General features: G+C 41.9%; 1 protein-coding gene across 6 annotated transcripts in view; it reads left to right on the forward strand.

Annotated features, from left to right (window-relative positions):
• The window catches only part of LOC112243006 (rho GTPase-activating protein 6), a 75,561-nt gene that overhangs the window by 28,201 nt on the left and 26,228 nt on the right, over nt 1-21,132 (forward strand). For 2 of the 6 annotated variants that reach the window (XR_002952555.2, XM_024410853.2), the window contains exon 2: nt 20,864-21,023. Coding sequence is in view for 5 of the 6 variants with exons in the window: in XM_024410853.2 (XP_024266621.1) it covers nt 20,864-21,023 (160 nt within the window). In the remaining variant the exon portion in view is untranslated. Of the gene's footprint in view, nt 1-8,179; nt 8,456-17,800; nt 18,093-20,415; nt 20,600-20,863; nt 21,024-21,132 lie in introns of those variants that run through there. The other 4 variants (XM_024410879.2, XM_042319980.1, XM_024410866.2 and 1 more) reach the window with 4 other exon arrangements.

A 21,132-nucleotide genomic window follows, 5' to 3' on the forward strand; every position in this document is an offset into this window, starting at 1 on the left:
TCATATCATTATACTCGTAATGTTTTACTCTTTTAATTATATTCATATCATTAAACTCATATCATTATACTCATATCATTAAACTCATATCATTATACTCATATCATTAAACTCATATCATTATACCAATAGCTAAAACCAACACTGGAGATAATAAGGTAATAAGACAGTTTGAGGTTTGATGTAGAAAACCAGATGTAACCAGCTCCTGCTAAAACCATAAAAATTAATACTATGTCATTAATTAATCAATATACGGAAGTGGTCAGTCGACGCAGATGATAAGCTACAGGACTGTTTTGCTAGCACAGACTGGAATATGTTCCCGGACTCATCCATTGGCATTGAGGAGTATACCACATCAGTCACTGGCTTCATCAATAAGTGCATCGATGACGTTGTCCCCACAGTGACCGTACCTACATACCCCAACCAGAAGCCATGGATTATAGGCAACATCCGCACTGAGCTAAAGGGTAGAGCTGCCGCTTTCAAGGAGCGGGACTCTAACACGGACGCTTATAAAACAAATCCCGCTATGTCCTAAGATGTCAATACAGGACTAAGATTGAATCCTACTACACCGGCTCCAATGCTCGTCGGAAGTGGCAGGGCTTGCAAACTATTACCAACTACAAAGGGAAGCCCAGCCGCGAGCTCCCCAGTGACACAAGCCTACCAGACGAGCTAAAAGACTTCTATGCGCGCATTGAGGCAAGCAACACTGAAGCATGCATGAGAGCACCAGCTGTTCCGGAAGACTGTGTGATCACGCTCACAGTAGCTGATGAGAGTAAGACCTTTAAACAGGTCAACATCCACAAGGCCGCAAAGCCAGGTGGATTACCAGGACATGTACTCCGAGCTTGCGCTGACCAACTGGCAAGTGTCTTCACTGACATGTTCAACCTCTCCCTGGCCGAGTCTGTAATACCTACATGTTTCAAGCAGACCACCATAGTCCCTGTGCCCAAGAACACCAAGGTAACCTGCCTAAATGACTACCGACACGTAGCACTCACGTCTGTAGCCATGAAGTGCTTTGAAAGGCTTGTCATGGCTCACATCAACATCATCATCCCAGAAACCCTAGACCCACTGCAATTTGCATACCGCCCCAACAGATCCACAGATGATGCAATCTCTATTGCACTCAGCACTGCCCTTTACCACCTGGACAAAAGGAACACCTATGTGAGAATTCTTTTCATTGACTACAGCTCAGCAATCAAGACCATAGTGTCCTCAAAGCTCATCAATAAGCTAAGGAACCCGGGACTATACACCTCCCTCTGCAACTGGATCCTGGATCCGGGCCACTCCAGATGTTAAAAGTAGGCAACAACACATCTCCCACTGTTATCCTCAACACGGGGGCCCATCGGGGGGGTGTGCTGAGTCCCCTCCTGTACTCCCTGTTCACCAATGACTGCGTGGCCAAGCACGACTCCAACACCATCATTAAGTTTGCCGACAACACAACGGTGGTAGGCCTGATCACCGACAATGATGAGACAGCCTATAGGGAGGAGATCAGAGACCTGGCAGTGTGGTGTCAGGACAACAACCTCTCCCTCAACGTGATCAAGACAAAGGAGCTGATCGTGGACTACTCATTGACGGGGCTGTAGTGGAGCAGGTTGAGAGCTTCTAGATCCTTGGTGTCCACATCACCAACAAACTATCATGGTCCAAATACACCAAGACAGTCGCGAAGAGGTCACGACAACACCTATTCCCCCTCAGGAGGCTGGAAAGATTTTGCATGGGTCCTCAAATCCTCAAAACGTTATACAGCTGCACCATCGAGAGCATCCTGACTGGTTGCATCACTGCCTGGTATGGCAACTGCTCTGCCTCGACAGCAAGGCGTTACAGAGAGTAATGCGTACGGCCCTGTACATCACTGGGGACAAACTCCCTGCAATCGGTACCGGGGCGCTAAGTCTAGGTCCAAACGACTTCTTAACAGCTTCTACCCACAAGCCATTCGACCGCTGAACAGCTAACCAAATGGCTAGCCAGTCTATTTGCATTGACGCCTCCCCCTTTTATATGCTGCTGCTACTCGCTGTTTATTATCTATGCATAGTCACTTTACCCCTACATACATGTACATATTACCTCAATTACTTTGACTATCCTGTTCTCCTGCACATTAACTCAGTACCGGTACCCCCTGTATATAGTCTTGTTATTGTTATTTTACTGATGCTCTTTTATTTTTTACTTGAGTTTATTTAATTGTCTTAACTCTTATTTTTCTTAACTGCATTGTTGGTTAAGAGCTTGTAAGTTATCATTTCACTGTAAGGTTGTATGCGGCGCAATTTGACAAATAAAATTTGATTTGATTTGAAATGTGTTTAGTCTACTGGAAGAAGGATCAAACTGTGTTTGTCTGAGCTTTTGGCAAGATCCAGCTGTTAAAATATTTTTTTGTATTTCATTAGGAGGTAGATCAGTTTTAATATTGCAGATAGACTGTGGTTTCCATGTAATTGTCAGCATAATTTCCAATCCCCCATATATATTTTTTGCAAATATAAAATATAATCATATTTTCCTTTATTATTTTCCCCTAATCCTACCATCCCTCCCCTAATTGGAGTAAACTAATGGACAACATCACTCAGACTTCTACTTCCAGCTTATACATATTATATACATTTTATGGACAGAGTATATTTTACAATAGTTATCTTTTGTTTGTTTTTAGTCCCATCCTTCAGTTACCCTCAACCCCTCCCATCTATCTCTGAAGACCATCCAGTCCCATCCTTCAGCTACCCTCAACCCCTTCCATCTATCTCTGAAGACCATCCAGTCCCATCCTTCAGCTACCCTCAACCCCTCCCATCTACCTCTGAAGACCATCCAGTCCCATCCTTCAGCTACCCTCAACCCCTCCCATCTATCTCTGAAGACCATCCAGTCCCAGCCTTCAGCTACCCTCAACCCCTCCCATCTATCTCTGAAGACCATCCAGTCCCATCCTTCAGCTACCCTCAACCCCTCCCATCTATCTCTGAAGACCATCCAGTCCCAGCCTTCAGCTACCCTCAACCCCTCCCATCTATCTCTGAAGACCATCCAGTCCCATCCTTCAGCTACCCTCAACCCCTCCCATCTATCTCTGAAGACCATCCAGTCCCATCCTTCAGCTACCCTCAACCCCTCCCATCTATCTCTGAAGACCATCCAGTCCCAGCCTTCAGCTACCCTCAACCCCTCCCATCTATCTCTGAAGACCATCCAGTCCCAGCCTTCAGCTACCCTCAACCCCTCCCATCTATCTCTGAAGACCATCCAGTCCCAGCCTTCAGCTACCCTCAACCCCTCCCATCTATCTCTGAAGACCATCCAGTCCCATCCTTCAGCTACCCTCAACCCCTCCCATCTATCTCTGAAGACCATCCAGTCCCATCCTTCAGCTACCCTCAACCCCTCCCATCTATCTCTGAAGACCATCCAGTCCCAGCCTTCAGCTACACTCAACCCCTCCCATCTATCTCTGAAGACCATCCAGTCCCAGCCTTCAGCTACACTCAACCCCTCCCATCTATCTCTGAAGACCATCCAGTCCCAGGCTTCAGCTAACCTCAACCCCTCCCATCTATCTCTGAAGACCATCCAGTCCCAGCCTGCAGCTACACTCAACCCCTCCCATCTATCTATGAAGACCTTCCAGCTTCTATTTGCCATATATTTTTCAGCTGTGATGTTTCACAAATGTTCTGAAATGTTATTTTCTCATAGTTTCTAAAGATTGTAAATTAAAGATACACATTTTTGCTAAGAGTATTATTATAATATTAATCAATTAAGTATGACTTTTTAAATCACCCAGCAGTGCAATTTGCAGAGTAAGCTCCAGGTAAATGTTGCAATTCTTCAGCCATTCCTGATCCTGCGACCAAAAACAAGCTACATATGAACTGTACCAAAACAAATGATTTAATGATTCTGTCTCTTCACAGCAAAATCTGCAGAGCTGGGATGGTTGTATCCCCCATATATACAGTTAATTCGGAAAGTATTCAGACTCCTTCCCTTATTCTGCATTATGTTACGTTACAGCCTTATTCTGAAATTAATTAAATAACTAAAAATGCTCATAAATCGACACAATAACCCATAATGACATCACAATACCCCATAATGACAAAGCAAAAACAGGTGTTAGACATTTTGGCACATTTATTAAAAAGTAAAAACAGAAATACCTTATTTACATAAGTATTAAGACCCTTCGCTATGAGACTCAAAATTGAGCTCAGGTGCATCCTGTTTCCATGAATCATCCTCGAGATGTTTCCACAACTTGATTGGAATCCACCTGTGGAACATTCAATTGATTGGACATGATTTGGAAAGGCACACACGTGTCTATATAAGATCCCACAGTTGACAATGCATGTCAGAGCAAAAACCGACCCATGAGGTTGAAGGAATTGTCAGTAGAGCTCTGAGACAGGATTGTGTTGATGCACAGATCTGGGGAATGGTACCAAAACATTTCTGCAGCATTAAAGGTCCCCAAGAACACAGTGGCCTCCATCATTCTTAAACGGAAGAAGTTTGGAACCACCAAGACTCTTCCTAGAGCTGATCAGGGGAGAAGGGCCTTGTTTGGGAAGGTGACCAAGAATCTGATTGTCCTCTGACAGAGCTCCAGAGTTCCTCTGTGGAGATGGGAGAACCTTCCAGGAGGACAGCCATCTCTGCAGCACTCCACCAATCATGCCTACATGGTAGAGTTGCCAGGCGGAAGCCACCTCAGACTGGGGCGAAGGTTCACCTTCCAACAGGACATCAACCCTAAGCACACAGCCAAGAAAGTGGCTTCGGGACAAGTCTCCGAATGTCCTTGAGTGGCCCAGCCACTTGAACACAATCGAACATCTCTTCAACAAAGTTCTGAGTAAAGGGTCTGAAAATAAATGTAAATGTTATATTTCCAATTTTTTAATTTTTTATGAATTTGCAAAAATTTTAATTTAGTCCTTAAATTTGGTCCTTAAATGAAACTGGTATACTTTTTTATTTATCACAATTATATATATATCACAATTTTGATCTTTAATGCAGAGCCGACAAACAAGTTCCTTACGTTCTCCCCCTTCCACTTGCCTCTTCCATTTTTGTGGTAATGCTGCAATTAGTTGGTTGTGATGTTGGGTATAGCAGACATTTCCATTTTTTTTTTTAGCTGAATGTGTGATATAACTCCACCAGTCCTATTTATGACAGAATTTAAAAAGATTATACTGGGGGTTTTTTCTTGTTTTTTTTTCAAAAAAAATATAGTTAAAAAAAATAATTAATTAGTATATTTTAGTTTAACCAGAATATTTACTGTGATATTTGTTCTGTCTTTTCTGGTGGATTAAACTGAAATTGCAACCAACTTTCTATGGCTTGTTTTAAAAATAGCAATATTTTGGAGATTATTTCATTTCTGAACAAAGGGGAAAATACCATTCTTCAACATTAAATAGTACCTGCAAAACACCAGTCTCAACATTGAAGAGGCGACTCCGGAATGCTGGCCTTCTAGGCAGAGTTCCTCTGTCCAGTGTCTGTGGTATTTTGCCCATCTTAATCTTTTTTTTTTAAATTGGCCAGTCTGAGATGTTACTTTTTCTTTGCAACTCTGCCTAGAAGACCAGCATCCCAGGGTCGCCTCTTCACTGTTGATGTTGGGACTGGTGTTTTGCAGGTACTATTTAACGAAGCTGCAAGTTGAGGACTTGTGAGGCATCTGTTTCTCAAACTAGACACTCTAATGTACTTGTCCTCTTGCTCAGTTGTGCACTGGGGCCTCCCACTCTCTTTCTATTCTGGTTAGGGCCAGTTTGCACTGTTCTGTGAAGGGAGTATTACACAGCGTTGTACGAGATCTTCAGTTTCTTGGCAATTTCTCACATGGAATAGCCTTCATTAATCAGAACAAGAATAGACAGACGAGTTTCAGAAATAAGTTATTTGTTTCTGGCCATTTTAAGCCTGTAATCGAACCCACAAATGCTGATGCTCCTGATACTCAACTAGTCTAAAGAAGGCCAGTTGTATTGCTTCTTTAATCAGGACAACAGTTTGCAGCTGTGCTAACATAATTGCAAAAGGGTTTTCTAATTATCAACTAGCCTTTTAAAATGATAAACTTGGATTAGCTAACACAACGTACATCGGAACACAGGATTGATGGTTGCTGATAATGGGCCTCTGTATGCCTGATGTAGATATTCCATTACAAATCAGCCGTCTCGAGCTACAATATACATTTACAACATTAATAATGTCTACACTGTATATCTGATCAATTTGATGTTATTTTATGGGACAAAAAATAATGTTTTCTTTCAAAAACAAGGACTTTTCTAAGTGACCCAAACTTTTGAACGGTAGTGGATATGCCAATTATTTGACGGTCCGACCGCATTCTGTCCCCTATTAACACTTTTTTAAAAACTTTTGTTGTCACCGAGAATGACATAAGAAAGTAGTCAAGATGACGATCCAGCTGTTTGGATGGTTTCAAATAATCAAATTAGTTAGGCTTTGCGATGGTATCAGTATGTTAGCAAAGCACAACCTGCTCTGAATGTTACGCAATGCATGGCTGTTTCTGGTGGGCTAGGCATCTTGGTATTCCCCCACACCACAGGGAATTGGTGGCACCTTAATTGTGAAGGATGGGCTTGTGGTAATGGCTGGAGCGGGATAAGTGTAATGATATTAAATACATGCCGTTCCATTGTCTTACATTCCAGACATTCTTATGAACTGTCCTCCCTTCAGCAGCCTCCTTTGCTCCACACTATACTGAGAAAACAGAGGATTGCAATGCAAATCTCAAGAGCTTTTTAAAATTGTAACCCCATTTCATCAGATATATTTTGGATCAAACGTTACTGAGCCATTATCTTGCAGAGAAAAGCTATCCCATGAGTCTGATTAAAAGTCTCATTAAAAGTCCAATTTTCCACATTTATAGGCTTTACAACTATGTTCCTAGTCAGATTATAGTTTCTTCTAATCATATTGAACCCCTGAGCCAAAAATAGTTATTGGCTTGAAAAATTGTTAATTCTAATTACAGAAAACATTGTATGTTTGCATCATAAAAATGTCACAATTTATAAATATGATAATAAATGTTATAGAAAAACAATGTAAAATACAAACCGAGTCAAACAAGCTGATATTCAATGAAAAACACTTACGTTTTTGTTCATCCTTGCACAAGTACTGTGTCCTCATGTCTTGAAACTCGATCCTCAGGCTAATCCCAAGAATGTGGTCGAAAGTTGAGGGTTATAACTTAGATTTGTTGTGCAAAAACAGAGTGGTCACGGTTTTTGGCCTCTACCTGCAGTTTGTTTGTTTTGTTCGAACAGGAGTTGTTCCTATTTAGATGGGCAAAGCTGCTGAAGATGTCAGCATGTCACAGTAATAACAAACATGTCCATTTCTCTTCTCCATAAGGGAGAGTCAATCCACATTCTCAGGCAATAGAGACATTTGTTTACCCTTTGTGGACAGTAGGCTAATGGGACCATGTTGTAACCATGTAGACTGGATCTCATTTGGATTTAATATATTTTCAAGCGTGAGAAGCAGGTTAATACAACTACAACATATTATATAGTGTAATGCATGTTTAGCAGGGTCATAGCACTGTCGTTTGCATAGCACGTAATTTAAGTAGGCTACCCATATAATTACTACATCACAAAGGTCTTTACATTTATCTGCATGTCCTGATGCATTACATCTGGTCTGGACACTTCATACTATATAAACAGTTTTATTACGACACAGAGACATTCCTCCCATCAACTTCCTCAACCAAATGGTCTGCTTTGTAAATTATTCACGCAAATAGATTTCGCGGACAGCACATTGATAGTGGAACGTAAATACAATATTGAATGATGTTGAGGTATGACCTCTAGTCTAGAATATATTTTATCACAGTGAGACAAGTCGGTACATTTTGGATTGGAAAATATGTATTGTGTGAAGGATGGCATGTTTAATATGCGTTAAAACACAAATGGCGGAATCTTTCTTAGGATTGTGACAGTGTTTGTCATCACGTCATTAATAACTGAGTTGTTGAACTTTCCAATGGAGAGAGAGCGCATCAAACTTCCCCGCCCCGTCTATCGTCAGGCTTCCTTGCGTTTCGTTCTTCAAGGACCTAAGCTTCACCAGACAAGGGGAAGCGCAAATGAGAGTTATTAAACGAGAAAATGTAGTAAAACTGAGGGCAAATATAGCAACATCTTACATGTTATCTATTTGCAGTCATTGACGTAGCGACTTACATTTCAGCAAACTTGATGTAAATTAAAATGTAACTCCACAAACGCTCTGTGTCGCGGGCTGTGTAGGTATTCGGATCATGGGGGACCTCCTACCCTTCAACAGGCGCATCTCGTACTTTGTAAGTATTGTCCCGTGCTCTTCTGTACCGCGTCAGCTGTGTAGACTTTTTGAACAAACCAACATTTGCGTATGTTTAACCAAGATATAGAGAATTTCCTACATTTTGTATTAAAAAAGGGGGTTCGATAAAGTGTCAACGATTAAAAAAAGATATTGAGAATTTCCTACATTTTGTATTAAAAATGTTGGTTCGATAAAGTGTCAACGATAACATCATTTTGGAGATATTAGTTGTAATTGGAAATGCCTCATGTCTGCTTCTCTTCAGACTTTTGTATGACATATAACTTCAAATTATGTTAAAAATAAATAAATGCTCCTCACATGTAATGCCGTGCATTGTGTTATAGCCTAGAAATCATCACAATTAAAATGTAATGGGACGCCGTTTCTCCGTGGTTTGTTTTTGTTGGTGTCCCAGTCTTTAATGGAATGGCTACATGCACATGTGACCGTTTGGCTTTACAGTGACGTCTCATATACAGTACATTGCTGCCCAGTAATTAACAGTGACAGGTAGGCAACAGGAACGCTGAAGAGCAGGTGGCTTCCCTTTTGTCTTGTCCACGAGGAGTTCCCCATACTTATTAGGTGGATCGCTGAGTCAGTCATGTGGGAATTTCAGTAAGCAATCGTACATGACCTCTTATCATGTGATATCAGCGGTGCGTTGGGCTAAGAACCAATAAGCATACCCACTGGGCACAGACTTCAATTCAACGTCTATTCCACGTTGGTTCAAATTAATTTCATTGAAATGTCGAAACAACGTTGATTCCACCAGTGTGTGCCCAGTGGGTAGCTTCACAAACTGTAATTGTCAGGGTGTGATAGTCTACAGACAGTGATCTAGGTGAGTTCAGGCCATCAGTGGTCTATGAACTGTATGACCCCATACCTGGCCTATAAGGAACCTACCTGAGGCTATAACTGGGAAAACTGAATTCCACAATGGGAGAGTGAGTCCTCCTTACCGTCTGTATTGCTGCACAAAGCATGTTCTACATCACTGCTGGGATTAATGCTCAAGTCACCTTGCACTAATGCTTCATTGCGGGAACTTGTTAAGCAACTCTGTTAATTGCTTAAGTTTACAGCTAATTTCTCTTTTTTTCAAAGATGGTTTTAGAATGTAATTCACTGACATAAATGAGAGGGAGTTCTGCCAATGGGTCTCATATTAAATCAAGTGTTACTTAGGACCAGGGGTGGTACAAGGACTGTGGGTTATGATGACGTCAGAACCAGCATGAATTCTTAGTAAATATTATGGGGCTGACTGACTGACAACATCCTGACAGAAGAACTTGCTTTTCTACTGAAAGCATTTATGATCAGTTCAGACATTATCAGCCATCTCTTGGAGTATGTCTGAAGGCGAAGCTAAGTTGAATCTCTAGAATTGTGATACGGTTTGTTTTGGTTTTTAGAAAATATAACATATCTGAGATTGTGTCGCCACCCCCTAAAACAGTGTAACTATACTTTAGTGCAGGGTTCCCCATCTGGGTGATTTTGCCAAAGCACAGCCCCCACACCACTAGAGGGATATCTTCAACCACCGACTTACTACCCTGAGACAAGGCCGAGTATAGCCCACGAAGATCTCCCCCCACGGCACGAACCTGAGGGGGGCGCCAAACCCCTCCTAGGGATGGCATGGAAGAGCACCAGTAAGCCAGTGACTCAGCCCCTGTAATAGGGTTAGAGGCAGAGAATCCCGGTGGAGAGATGGGAACCGGACAGGCATAGACAGCAAGGGTGGTTCGGCGCTTCAGTGCCTTTCCGTTCACCTTCACACCCCTGGGCCAGACTACACTCAATCATAGGACCTACTGAAGAGATGAGTCTTCAATAAAGACTTAAAGGTCGAGGTCTCTCACATGGGTAGGCAGACCATTCCATAAAAAGAGAGCTCTATAGGAGAAAGCCCTGCCTCCAGCTGTTTGCTTAGAAATTCTAGGGACAGTAAAGGAGGCCTGCGTCTTGTGACTGTAGTGTACGTGTAGGTATGTACGGCAGGACCAAATCGGAGAGATAGGTAGGAGCAAGCCCATGTAATGCTTTGTAGGTTAGCAGTAAAACCTTGAAATCAGCCCTAGCCTTAACAGGAAGCCAGTGTAGAGAGGCTAGCACTAGAGTAATATGATCACATTTTTGGGTTCTAGTCAAGATTCTAGCAGCCATGTTTAACACTAACTGAGGCTTATTTAGTGCTTTATCCGGGTAGCTGCAAAGTAGAGCATTGCAATAGTCTAATCTAGAAGTGACAAAAGCATGGATTAACTTTTCTGCATCATTTTTGGACAGAACATTTCTGATTTTTGCAATGTTACCTAGATGGAAAAAAGCTGTCCTTGAAACAGTCTTGATATATTCGTCAAAAGAGAGATCAGGGTCCAGAGTAACGCCAGGGTCCTTCACAGTTGTATTTGAGATGACTGTACAACCATCAGGATTAATTGTCAAATCCAACAGAAGATCTCATTGTTTCTTAGGACCTAAAACAAGCATCTCTGTTTTGTCCGAGTTTAAAAGTAAAACATTTGCCGCCATCCACTTCCTTATGTCTGAAACACAGGCTTCTAGGGAGGGCAATTTTGTGGTTTCACCATGTTTCATCGAAATGTACAGCTGTTTATTGTCCGCATAGCAGAAAGGTGGCATCCTATGATGGTGCCACGTTGAAAGTCACTGAGCTCTTTGTACTGACAATGTTTGTCTCTGGAGATTGCATGGCTATGTGCTCGATTTTATGCAACTGTCAGCAACGGGTGTGGCTAAAATAGCTGAATCCACTAATTTGAAGGGGTGTCCACATAATTTTGTATTTATAGTGTATATGCAATAGTATACAAATGTAAGCAAGGTTTGAAATTATTATGTTTTAGTCAAATATTATATCTGTTTGGGCTTCTTGCGGTCAGTTTTCTATCTACAAAATATTTGTAATTATGTTCCGGCTCCCTGACCATCCGCTCAAGAAACAAATCGTCCCGTTACTGAATCTATAATGAACAAAAATATAAGCGCCACATGCAACAATTTAAACTATTTTACTGATTTACAGTTCATATAAGGATATCAGTCAATTTAAATAAATTATTTAGGGCCTAATCTATGGATTTCACATGACTGGGTAGGGGTGCAGCCATGGGTGGGCCTGGGAGGGCATTGGGCCACCCACTGGGGAGCCAGGCCCAGCAAATCAGAATGAGTTTTTTCCTACAAAATGGCTTTATTACGGACATAAATACTCCTCAGTTTAATCAGCTGTCTGGGTGGCTGGTCTCAGACGATCCCGCAGGTGACAAAGCCGGGTGTGTCAGTCCTGGGCTGGCGTGGCTAAACGTGGTCTGCGGTTGTGAGGCCGGTTGGCCGTACTGCCAAATTCTCTAAAGCGATGTTGGAGGCGGCTTATGGTAGAGAAATGAACATTACTTTCTCTGCAACAGCTCTGGTGGACATGCCTGCAGTCAGCATGCCAATTGCATGCTCCCTCAAAACTTGAGACATCTGTTGCATTGTGTTGTGTAACAAAACTACAAATTTAAGAGTGGCCTTGTCCCCAGCACAAAGTGTGCCTGTGTAAGGATCATGCTGTTTAATCAGCTTCTTAATATGCCACACCTGTCAGGTGGATGGATTATCTTGGCAAAGGAGAAATGCTCACTAACAGGGATGGAAACAAATTTGTGTGCCAAATTTGAGAGAAATAAGCTTTTTGTGCGTATGGAACATTTCTGGGATCTTTTATTTCAGCTCATAAAACATGGGACAAACACATGTTGTGTTTATATTTTTGTTCAGTGTAGTTGATGATCCCTGTTATAGTGCTTTCAGTGAAGTCTGGAGCTGTGCCAAGCTTTAGATTTTTCTGTTTGCAGATGTTACTGACCTGGTTTCGAACCAGAGTTATCAATATGACTTTGGCTGTAGGTACCCTAGCAGTTAAGCCAAAGGTCACTGGGTCGAATCCCTGAGCCGACTTGGTGAAAAATCTGTCAATTTGCCCTTGAGCAAGGCACTTAACCCTTATTGCTGCTGTAAATCGCTCTGGATAAGAACGTCTGCAAAATGACTCAAATGTAAAAACGAAACAAATACATGAACAAGACCCTGTTAGCCCATTGAGCTAAACACCATATTTCTTATGAATCTTATTGGACCTCAGTGATACATGTAGAAACTGTAGGAGGAAAATCATACTGCAACTTACATGGTCACTTTTTAGTAATGTTTTTTAAATGAATTATCCTTGAAAATATGTGCATCTGACCTTGTGCTTCATGTAGTATGAAGGATAACACATTATTGTGGAGTCTCCTTGTAGCTGAATACTATTTGCTTAAAAGCAGGAAGTACTATATGAAGTATGATAAACTGTTTTACACCATTATTCTAAAAACACTATATTAGTGAAAGCTCAATAATAGTAATCATTGAAGCCTGTTTTTGTTCACAATGTCTATAAAAAAATCCTATGGTATTGTTTTGAATATGCCAAGAATCTAGTTTCCTTTAGTTATCTTTGGTGCCACAGAAGCTGTCATTACTATGCCCTATCTATCATCTTGTCATCAGATTGGAAATAACAAATCGAGGTTGTGTTTCCCCTCAATCTAGATAAATGGTTGCTGTGTGTGCAGGTTGTGAACTTCCCAGACATCAGAAAGTCAATGAACAGTCAACCAACCCGAAAATAACCTCATTGAGGTGCAGTCATAAATATTGATCAGCATGCAGAATCATGTTTAGTTCAGATTGGGACGGTGGCCGTTTCTCTTCCACTTTGTTAGTTAATTATATTAGTGTTGGACTTGTAGAGGTTTTGGTATTGTTTTCGGGATTTGTTTCTAAAATGAGTCAAGCCGCGGTTTGAAGTCTTTGTGGAGAACAGGACTAGTTAAATGTTCCATTCAATGGTTTCCTGAGCAGGGAGGAATATTCATCACCCAACATACCTATCTCAAGTGTCCTTAATGGCTGTATTCTGAGCTGTCAGTCTCACTACTTTGTGTTTCCCTTGCTCATGTCTACTCATTGTACCTCACTGAGTGATGGCTAACACTTTCTCTTTTTTTAATTGCATTGGGGACGGACCACTGAAGGACATGCACATTGTGGCAACTCTTTCATATAGGATGCTACAGTATTACAGTACATGATGAATTTAAGTACTATTTCATGAAACTGAATGGAAATCCATTCTATTTTATGTTATTAACTATCAGAACTGTTAGTAACAGGAATAAGCATCCCTACTCACACACGTGGCGGTTTATGGCTATGTGTTGCATACCATGTGGCTATATACTGTACAGTACTGTATGTTACCTCTGTTAATGTTCTTTCATCGTCTGAGGTGGGGTTTAGTGAGCAGGGCAGCACCTCTCACCTGTAATTGGACAGAAAACACCACTGAGTTGCGTAATGTTTTCACATATCATGTTTAAGATGAGATTGAACTCAGGGTTAGCATGACTAACAACATTCCCCTTTAATGACACATTCAATCTTTTCAAAACCAGGTTTCTCCTTTTAATGTGAAAGAATGCACAGTCAGAGTGACATGTTTACATGATGTCTTTCAAGCTGTTCAGGGAAAAGTGACTGATCCATTTCATAGAATGCTCTTTTTTCCCCACTGTGATATGATTAGGTACCATCCTACTCACACATACAATCATAACCTTCGGATAAATTGTATTAGACATTAGAGTTGACCACTCTAGTGGAATTCTCTCCTATGCTTACTGATTTTATACGGATCATCATCCCTCTGCTTGCTCTCCTATCTCAGCCACCGTATGCTGGTAGCTTTCATCCAAGGTGTTGTTGCCACACACACACACACACACACAGTCAAAGTAAACATTTCATTACCAAGACTAGGGTTGCTAAGCTACCGCTAATTTACCAAAGTTACCGGAATCTTCAGTAATTTTGTTAATTAACAAAAATTCTATGGCAAGCTGTCATAACTTTGGTCATTTATGCTTGAATAACTTTTTAATTTTTTTATTTCAAATGTATTCATATACGGTATAGTATTCATTGTTTATAAATGTGTCCATATTGTACATTAGGTTCTAGTAGATAAACCATATGGTTCAAGAGAAAATAGCTTAATTAATGAAAAGCATCTAATCAACAATGCCATTATTTTCAATTACCTCTGCAACTTGTCCAACTATTGACTTTCTTCATAACTGCCACCAGTTTGACCACAAGACATTGACAGCTATCGTATTGACATTGTAAAAAAATATATATATATATATATATATATATATATATAGGATATTAAATGCTGAAACCCTCATATTAAACACAAATGGTAATCACTTAGTTGATGATTTATATTTAGGAGAATGTTTTACAGCATTGTCATCTTATTTTTTTATAATTTATTTAATGATTTCATATATCTTAAATGTGATAAGGCCCAACAGAGGGCCAGAGATAATTACAGACACCTGTCATAATCTGAAGTACAGCAGTCTTGGATAAGGTTGCAAAGGGAGGGGATATTACTGGAAACTTTCTAAGTTTACCAGTAAACTAACAAAATGCTGGTATCTTTCAAGGATTTTATGTAATCTATCACAAGACATCTAGTGACCCTGTTAAATGTAGAAAGTTTCCAGTAAGTATACCCTCCCTTAATAACCTTATCCAAGACTGCTGTTACACTAAACAGTTCAACGAGAGATGCTTTATGAGTGGTGGGGTAATGTGAGAGTCTAGTCCACATGTCTGTAGTTGTCAATGTGAGGACCATGCCCTTCTAGACTGTCTCTGAGTAGGACGGTGGGACGAAGCCCTTCTGGACTGTCTCTGAGTAGGATGGTGGGACAAATGCCCTTCTGGACTGTCTCTGAGTAGGATGGTGGTACCATGCCCTTCTAGACTGTCTCTGAGTAGGAGGGTGGTACCATGCCCTTCTGGACTGTCTCTGAGTAAGACGGTGGGACCATGCCCTTCTGGACTGTCTCTGAGTAGTATGGTGGTACCATGCCCTTCTAGACTGTCTCTGAGTAGGATGGTGGTACCATGCCCTTCTAGACTGTCTCTGAGTAGGATGGTGGGACCATGCCCTTCTGGACTGTCTCTGAGTAGGATGGTGGGACCATGCCCTTCTGGACTGTCTCTGAGTAGGATGGTGGGACCATGCCCTTCTGGACTGTCTCTGAGTAGGATGGTGGGACCATGCCCTTCTGGACTGTCTCTGAGTAGGATGGTGGGACCATGGCCTTCTGGACTGTCTCTGAGTAGGATGGTGGTACCATGCCCTTCTAGACTGTCTCTGAGTAGGATGGTGGGACCATGCCCTTCTGGACTGTCTCTGAATAGGATGGTGAACCATGGGATGTACTGCAGAGGAGTCTGGTGGGAGGAGCTATAGGAGGAAGGGCTCATTGTAATGGCTGGAATGGAATGAATGGAGCGGAGTCAAACACGTGGTTTCCATATGTTTGATGTGTTTGATACTATTCCATTAATTCCATTCCAGCCATTACATCCTATAACTCCTCCCACAGCCTCGTCTGATGTAGTGAGATCTCATAGGAACATCGGAACAGATTGAGCAGATGAGAGCTGTCGTTAAAGCTGATATGAATAGGATATGGGGTAATATACAAATGAGTCTATCATAACGCACACACATCTAGATGTTCCCTCTGTTTGATGGGTTCTCAGTTTGATGTTTCCTCAGTTTGATGTTCCATCAGTTTTATGGGTTCTCAGTTTGATGGGTTTTCAGTTTGATGGGTTCTCAGTTTGATGGGTTATCAGGTTGATGTTCCCTCTGTTTGATGAGTTCTCTGTTTGATGGGATCTCAGTTTGATCTTTCCTCAGTTTGATGTTCCATCAGTTTTATGGGTTCTCAGTTTGATGGGTTCTCAGTTTGATGGATTCTCAGTTTGATGGGTTCTCAGATTGATGTTCCCTCAGTTTGATGGGTTCCCAGTTTGATGGGTTCTAGGTTTGATGGGTTTTCAGTTTGATGGATTCTCAGTTTGATGGGTTCTGTTTGATGGGTTCTCAGTTTGATGGGTTCTGTTTGATGGGTTCTCAGTTTGATGGATTCTCAGTTTGATGGGATTTCAGTTTGATGGGTTCTGTTTGATGGGTTCTCAGTTTGATGGGTTTTCAGTTTGATGGGTTCTGTTTGATGGGTTCTCAGTTTGATGGGTTCTCAGTTTGATGGGTTTTCAGTTTGATGGGTTCTGTTTGATGGGTTCTCAGTTTGATGGGTTCTCAGTTTGATGGATTCTCAGTTTGATGGGTTTTCAGTTTGATGGGTTTGATGGGTTCTATGTTGTCTATTTCTTTGTTTTTGGTCGAGTATGGTTCCCAATCAGAGGCAGCTGTCTATCGTTGTCTCTGATTGGGGATCATACTTAGGCAGCCCTTTTTCCACTTTCTGTTGTGGGATCTTGTTTTTGTTAGTTGCTGGTTTAGCGCTACTATACTTTACGTGTCGTTTATCTTTCTTGTTTTTTTGGTGTTCATTTAATAAATTCAAAATGTACACCTACAACGCTGCACCTTGGTCTCATTCAGACGACAGCCGTAACAAATGGTTTCAAATACACCATGTGCTTGATGCCATTCCATTTACTCCGTTCCAGACATTATTTTGAGCCATCCTCCCCTCAGCAGCCTCCACTGCTTGCCATGTATACAGTACATAACCCACTTATCTTTTCATCTTAATCAGAGTGGGTTGTAAACAAATACCCTGTAATTATGTGGACAGATGCTACAGCCTGTTATGTAAATATATGTAAAACTGCAAGGGGGAAAGTAAACCATTACGTGGTTGCTAAGTTACCTACCAGACGTATTAAATCTTGGAAAGGGTTGTATTGACGGCTTTATTTGACTTTCTGACTGTATCCCAACCCCGGACTGACACCTGCTCAAGCCTCAACCATTATTTATTATGTATTATTATTTTTATCATGCAAGTCAGTTAAGAACAAATTCTTATTATACAATGATGGCCTACCCCGGGCCAAACCCTCCCCTAAACCGCTGCGCCACTCGGAAGCCAATTAACTAGCAGGGATTTGAGCTTTACCTCTGAGTTTGATTTGTAAAAATAATAGAAGAAGAAGAAGAATAGAATGTATCTTATTTTCCTTCCTCTCGACCACTTTCTCATATCAGAAAAACCGACGACAATTTTCACAATATATCACGTGTATCCACACAATAAGATGTAATGTTGTTGAACCGGATTGTTTGGGCAGACTTATTATCCCATTTACTCTGTGTTCAATCCCACATTGTGGAAACGTGTGATAACGTGCTGTGATGTATTACTGGGTGTTGATGCCTCCCAGCTGTGGATAATTAACACCAAACGTGTGTGTGTGTGTTTTTGGCCTTTATGGGTTGGCACGCAGAGAAGGGAGATTAAACACATTCTCTGGCTACAGCAGAGATCTTGGCTCCAGTGGACAGAACATGGAGAGAATCGCAACAATCTTTTGTTTGTTGATTAGGGAAGGAAGTACTACACAGTATCAGTCCCTTGTGTAGCCGATGGAGGGTTGGACTGGGGAAAATGACTCAATGATTCAACACCCTACCAGGGGAGGAACCCTCACAATGAGCTGAGGTAAAAACTGTAATGTCAGGAGGCCGTCAAGGCTGTGAAACATGATTGATACAGTATAATGGATAGATCTCCCTTAGATGTCCATTAGATCTCCTTTAGTTCTGTTAGATCTCCCTTAGATGTCCGTTAGAGCTCCCTTAGATCTCCCTTAGATCTCCGTTAGATCTCCCTTAGATCTCTGTTAGATCTCCCTTAGATCTCTGTTAGATCTCCCTTAGATCTCTGTTAGATCTCCGTTCGATCTCCCTTAGATCTCCCTTAGATCTCCCTTAGATCTCTGTTAGATCTCCGTTCGATCTCTGTTAGATCTCCCTTAGATCCCCATTAGATATCCGTTAGATCTCTGTTAGATCTCCCTTAGATCTCCGTTAGATCTCCATTAGATCTCCCCTAGATCTCCCTTAGATGTCAGTTCGATCTCCCCTAGATCTCTGTTAGATCTCCGTTCGATCTCTGTTAGATCTCCCTTAGATCTCCATTAGATCTCCCTTAAATCGGTTAGATCTCCCTTAGATCTCCCTTAGATCTCTGTTAGATCTCCCTTAGATCTCTGTTAGATCTCCCTTAGATCTCTGTTAGATCTCCCTTAGATCTCTGTTAGACCTCTGTTAGATCTCCCTTAGATCTCCGTTAGATCTCCCAAGTACGCCTAGTGTCTATGTTTGTTGGTTTCCTCAACAGAAAAAAACAAGTTGTTCTTTTCTATTCTGTTATAGTTCTACTCTCCATCCCCAGAACCTCTGATTGCAGTTGAGGTGTTAGCCAATGCCATAGAGGTGGAGCATGCCTGAGCAGAGCGGTTAGATGTACATGTATGTCCAATGCCATAGAGGTGGAGCATGCCTGAGCAGAGCGGTTAGATGTACATGTATGTCCAATGCCATAGAGGTGGAGCATGCCTGAGCAGAGCGGTTAGATGTACATGTATGTCCAATGCCATAGAGGTGGAGCATGCCTGAGCAGAGCGGTTAGATGTACATGTATGTCCAATGCCATAGAGGTGGAGCATGCCTGAGCAGAGCGGTTAGATGTACATGTATGTCCAATGCCATAGAGGTGGAGCATGCCTGAGCAGAGCGGTTAGATGTACATGTATGTCCAATGCCATAGAGGTGGAGCATGCCTGAGCAGAGCGGTTAGATGTACATGTATGTCCAATGCCATAGAGGTGGAGCATGCCTGAGCAGAGCGGTTAGATGTACATGTATGTCCAATGCCATAGAGGTAGAGCATGCCTGAGCAGAGCGGTTAGATGTACATGTATGTCCATGGTTCAGTATCAGGTGCGTGATATTAACTCAGTTAAAGTACTTAGACTTTGTGAAGTAAAGACATTTCTCTCCCAACAGGAGAGAGTAAGCTACTGTACAGTAGTGTAGGCAAAGCCTGATAATGAGCCCGTAAGTCGATTCGGAGCATGGCTCATATGAGATCAAAGGAAGTCTAATCTGCTGGGTTGATTTATTAGAGAGATGCTCCGAGGTCAGGGTTTTCAGCAGCGAGTGAGGACTCCTGGTTTCCTAGTCTGGTAGATCACAACAGGGGTTCATCCTATTAACTAACTCAGCAGAGTCCTTTTCATCATAGATCATTAACTGTTGTTTTGTTCGTCTTGAATTTGCATTATACAAGTAAATCAGTGTGTTTTCTCAAGCCTGAAATGTTAGTCAAATTGTATTGTGTGGAATGTTCTCCACGCATGGTGGTGGCTGGATGAGTATTGAACTCTCTCCATGTCACAGTTCTTGGATACTGTCAGATGATAATGAATATACACTTAACACCATCTCAACATTAGACAGAGAGAGTTGGCCTACAGTATGTCAGCAGCACTTACCTCTCCAACCAGAGCTGGGAGAGGCTGTAATGAGGCTTGAAACACAGGGCTCAATGTCTGACATTCCTAAGCATGGATGGTGCTCTGGCAAGCTCTCTCACACAGTGGGAGTTTCAGCCCATCCAGCTGTGTTATTCACCATGTTCTCCAGTCAGAGAGGAAATTACAACAACTAGGCTTTTATTGATGGCCTTTTGAAACCATGGACTGTGACCTCATTATAGACCAGGGGAGATGACGGGAGAGAGACATATTTGGTAATGGCCGAGTAAATGGGTTTCACTTAACAGAACAGGCTCTTTATACTGTTAGGCCTGTTAGGCCTACACACTTCTCATTTAGGAGGTCGAGAGATAATGTGTTTTAAATTCTAGTTTTGCTCTTGTGTCTCGCTTTTAAAGGTTTGTTCAGTTTGCGGAAAGTACATGAGTCTGTTTCCTTTTAGAGTGGTTGGCATGACCCAGTTTTTACATTCTCTTCCTTTAGTGGGCAAAATAACCATCTGTCGTCAGGGAGATCCGTCGTCAGGGAGATCCGTCGTCAGGGAGATCCGTCGTCAGGGAGATCCATCGTCAGGGAGATTCGTCGTCATTGAGATCCGTTGTCAGGGAGATTATTCACATGAACTCTGCTTCATACTTACTTACAGAGTTGAAAGAAATAAGAATTTGTATGTTCCTTAAATAATTTGTTGTACAATAGAAACCAAACTAGATCTGAACACATATTAGGCTAAAACCAACTGGGAATTAATCATGGGAATTGTCAAATGATTGATGTGCTCCAGTTTCTCAACTGTCAGGTCAGGCAGAAATATCTGTTGCTTTACAAATGCATGACCAGTAACAGTACTGCTAGATGTATCTGATGTGTGTATGTGTGTGTATCCCTTGTTTCCTCTCTGACGTGTGTGTGTCCTGTCTCCTCACCACAGGGTGCCTTCACGTGGAACAGCATGTCAGGGCGGAGCGTTCGTCTGAAGCCTGTGCCCCTCCAGAGCCTCTCAGAGCTGGAGAGGGTCCGCCTGCAAGAAGTGGCCTTCAGCAGGCTGCTCCAGGAATACAACCTGGGCTGCCAGATCACCATCCCCAAAGGTACTCTACTATTCAGGCTTGGAGGCCATCTAACATCCACTATCTCCTGATCTCTCCATTTAACGAGCAAAGCTACTTGGAAAACATTCTTGTCACAACAAGTCTGAAT

Source organism: Oncorhynchus tshawytscha, linkage group LG03 (genome assembly GCF_018296145.1).
Source record: "Oncorhynchus tshawytscha isolate Ot180627B linkage group LG03, Otsh_v2.0, whole genome shotgun sequence".
In the NCBI taxonomy this organism is placed as follows: domain Eukaryota; kingdom Metazoa; phylum Chordata; class Actinopteri; order Salmoniformes; family Salmonidae; genus Oncorhynchus; species Oncorhynchus tshawytscha.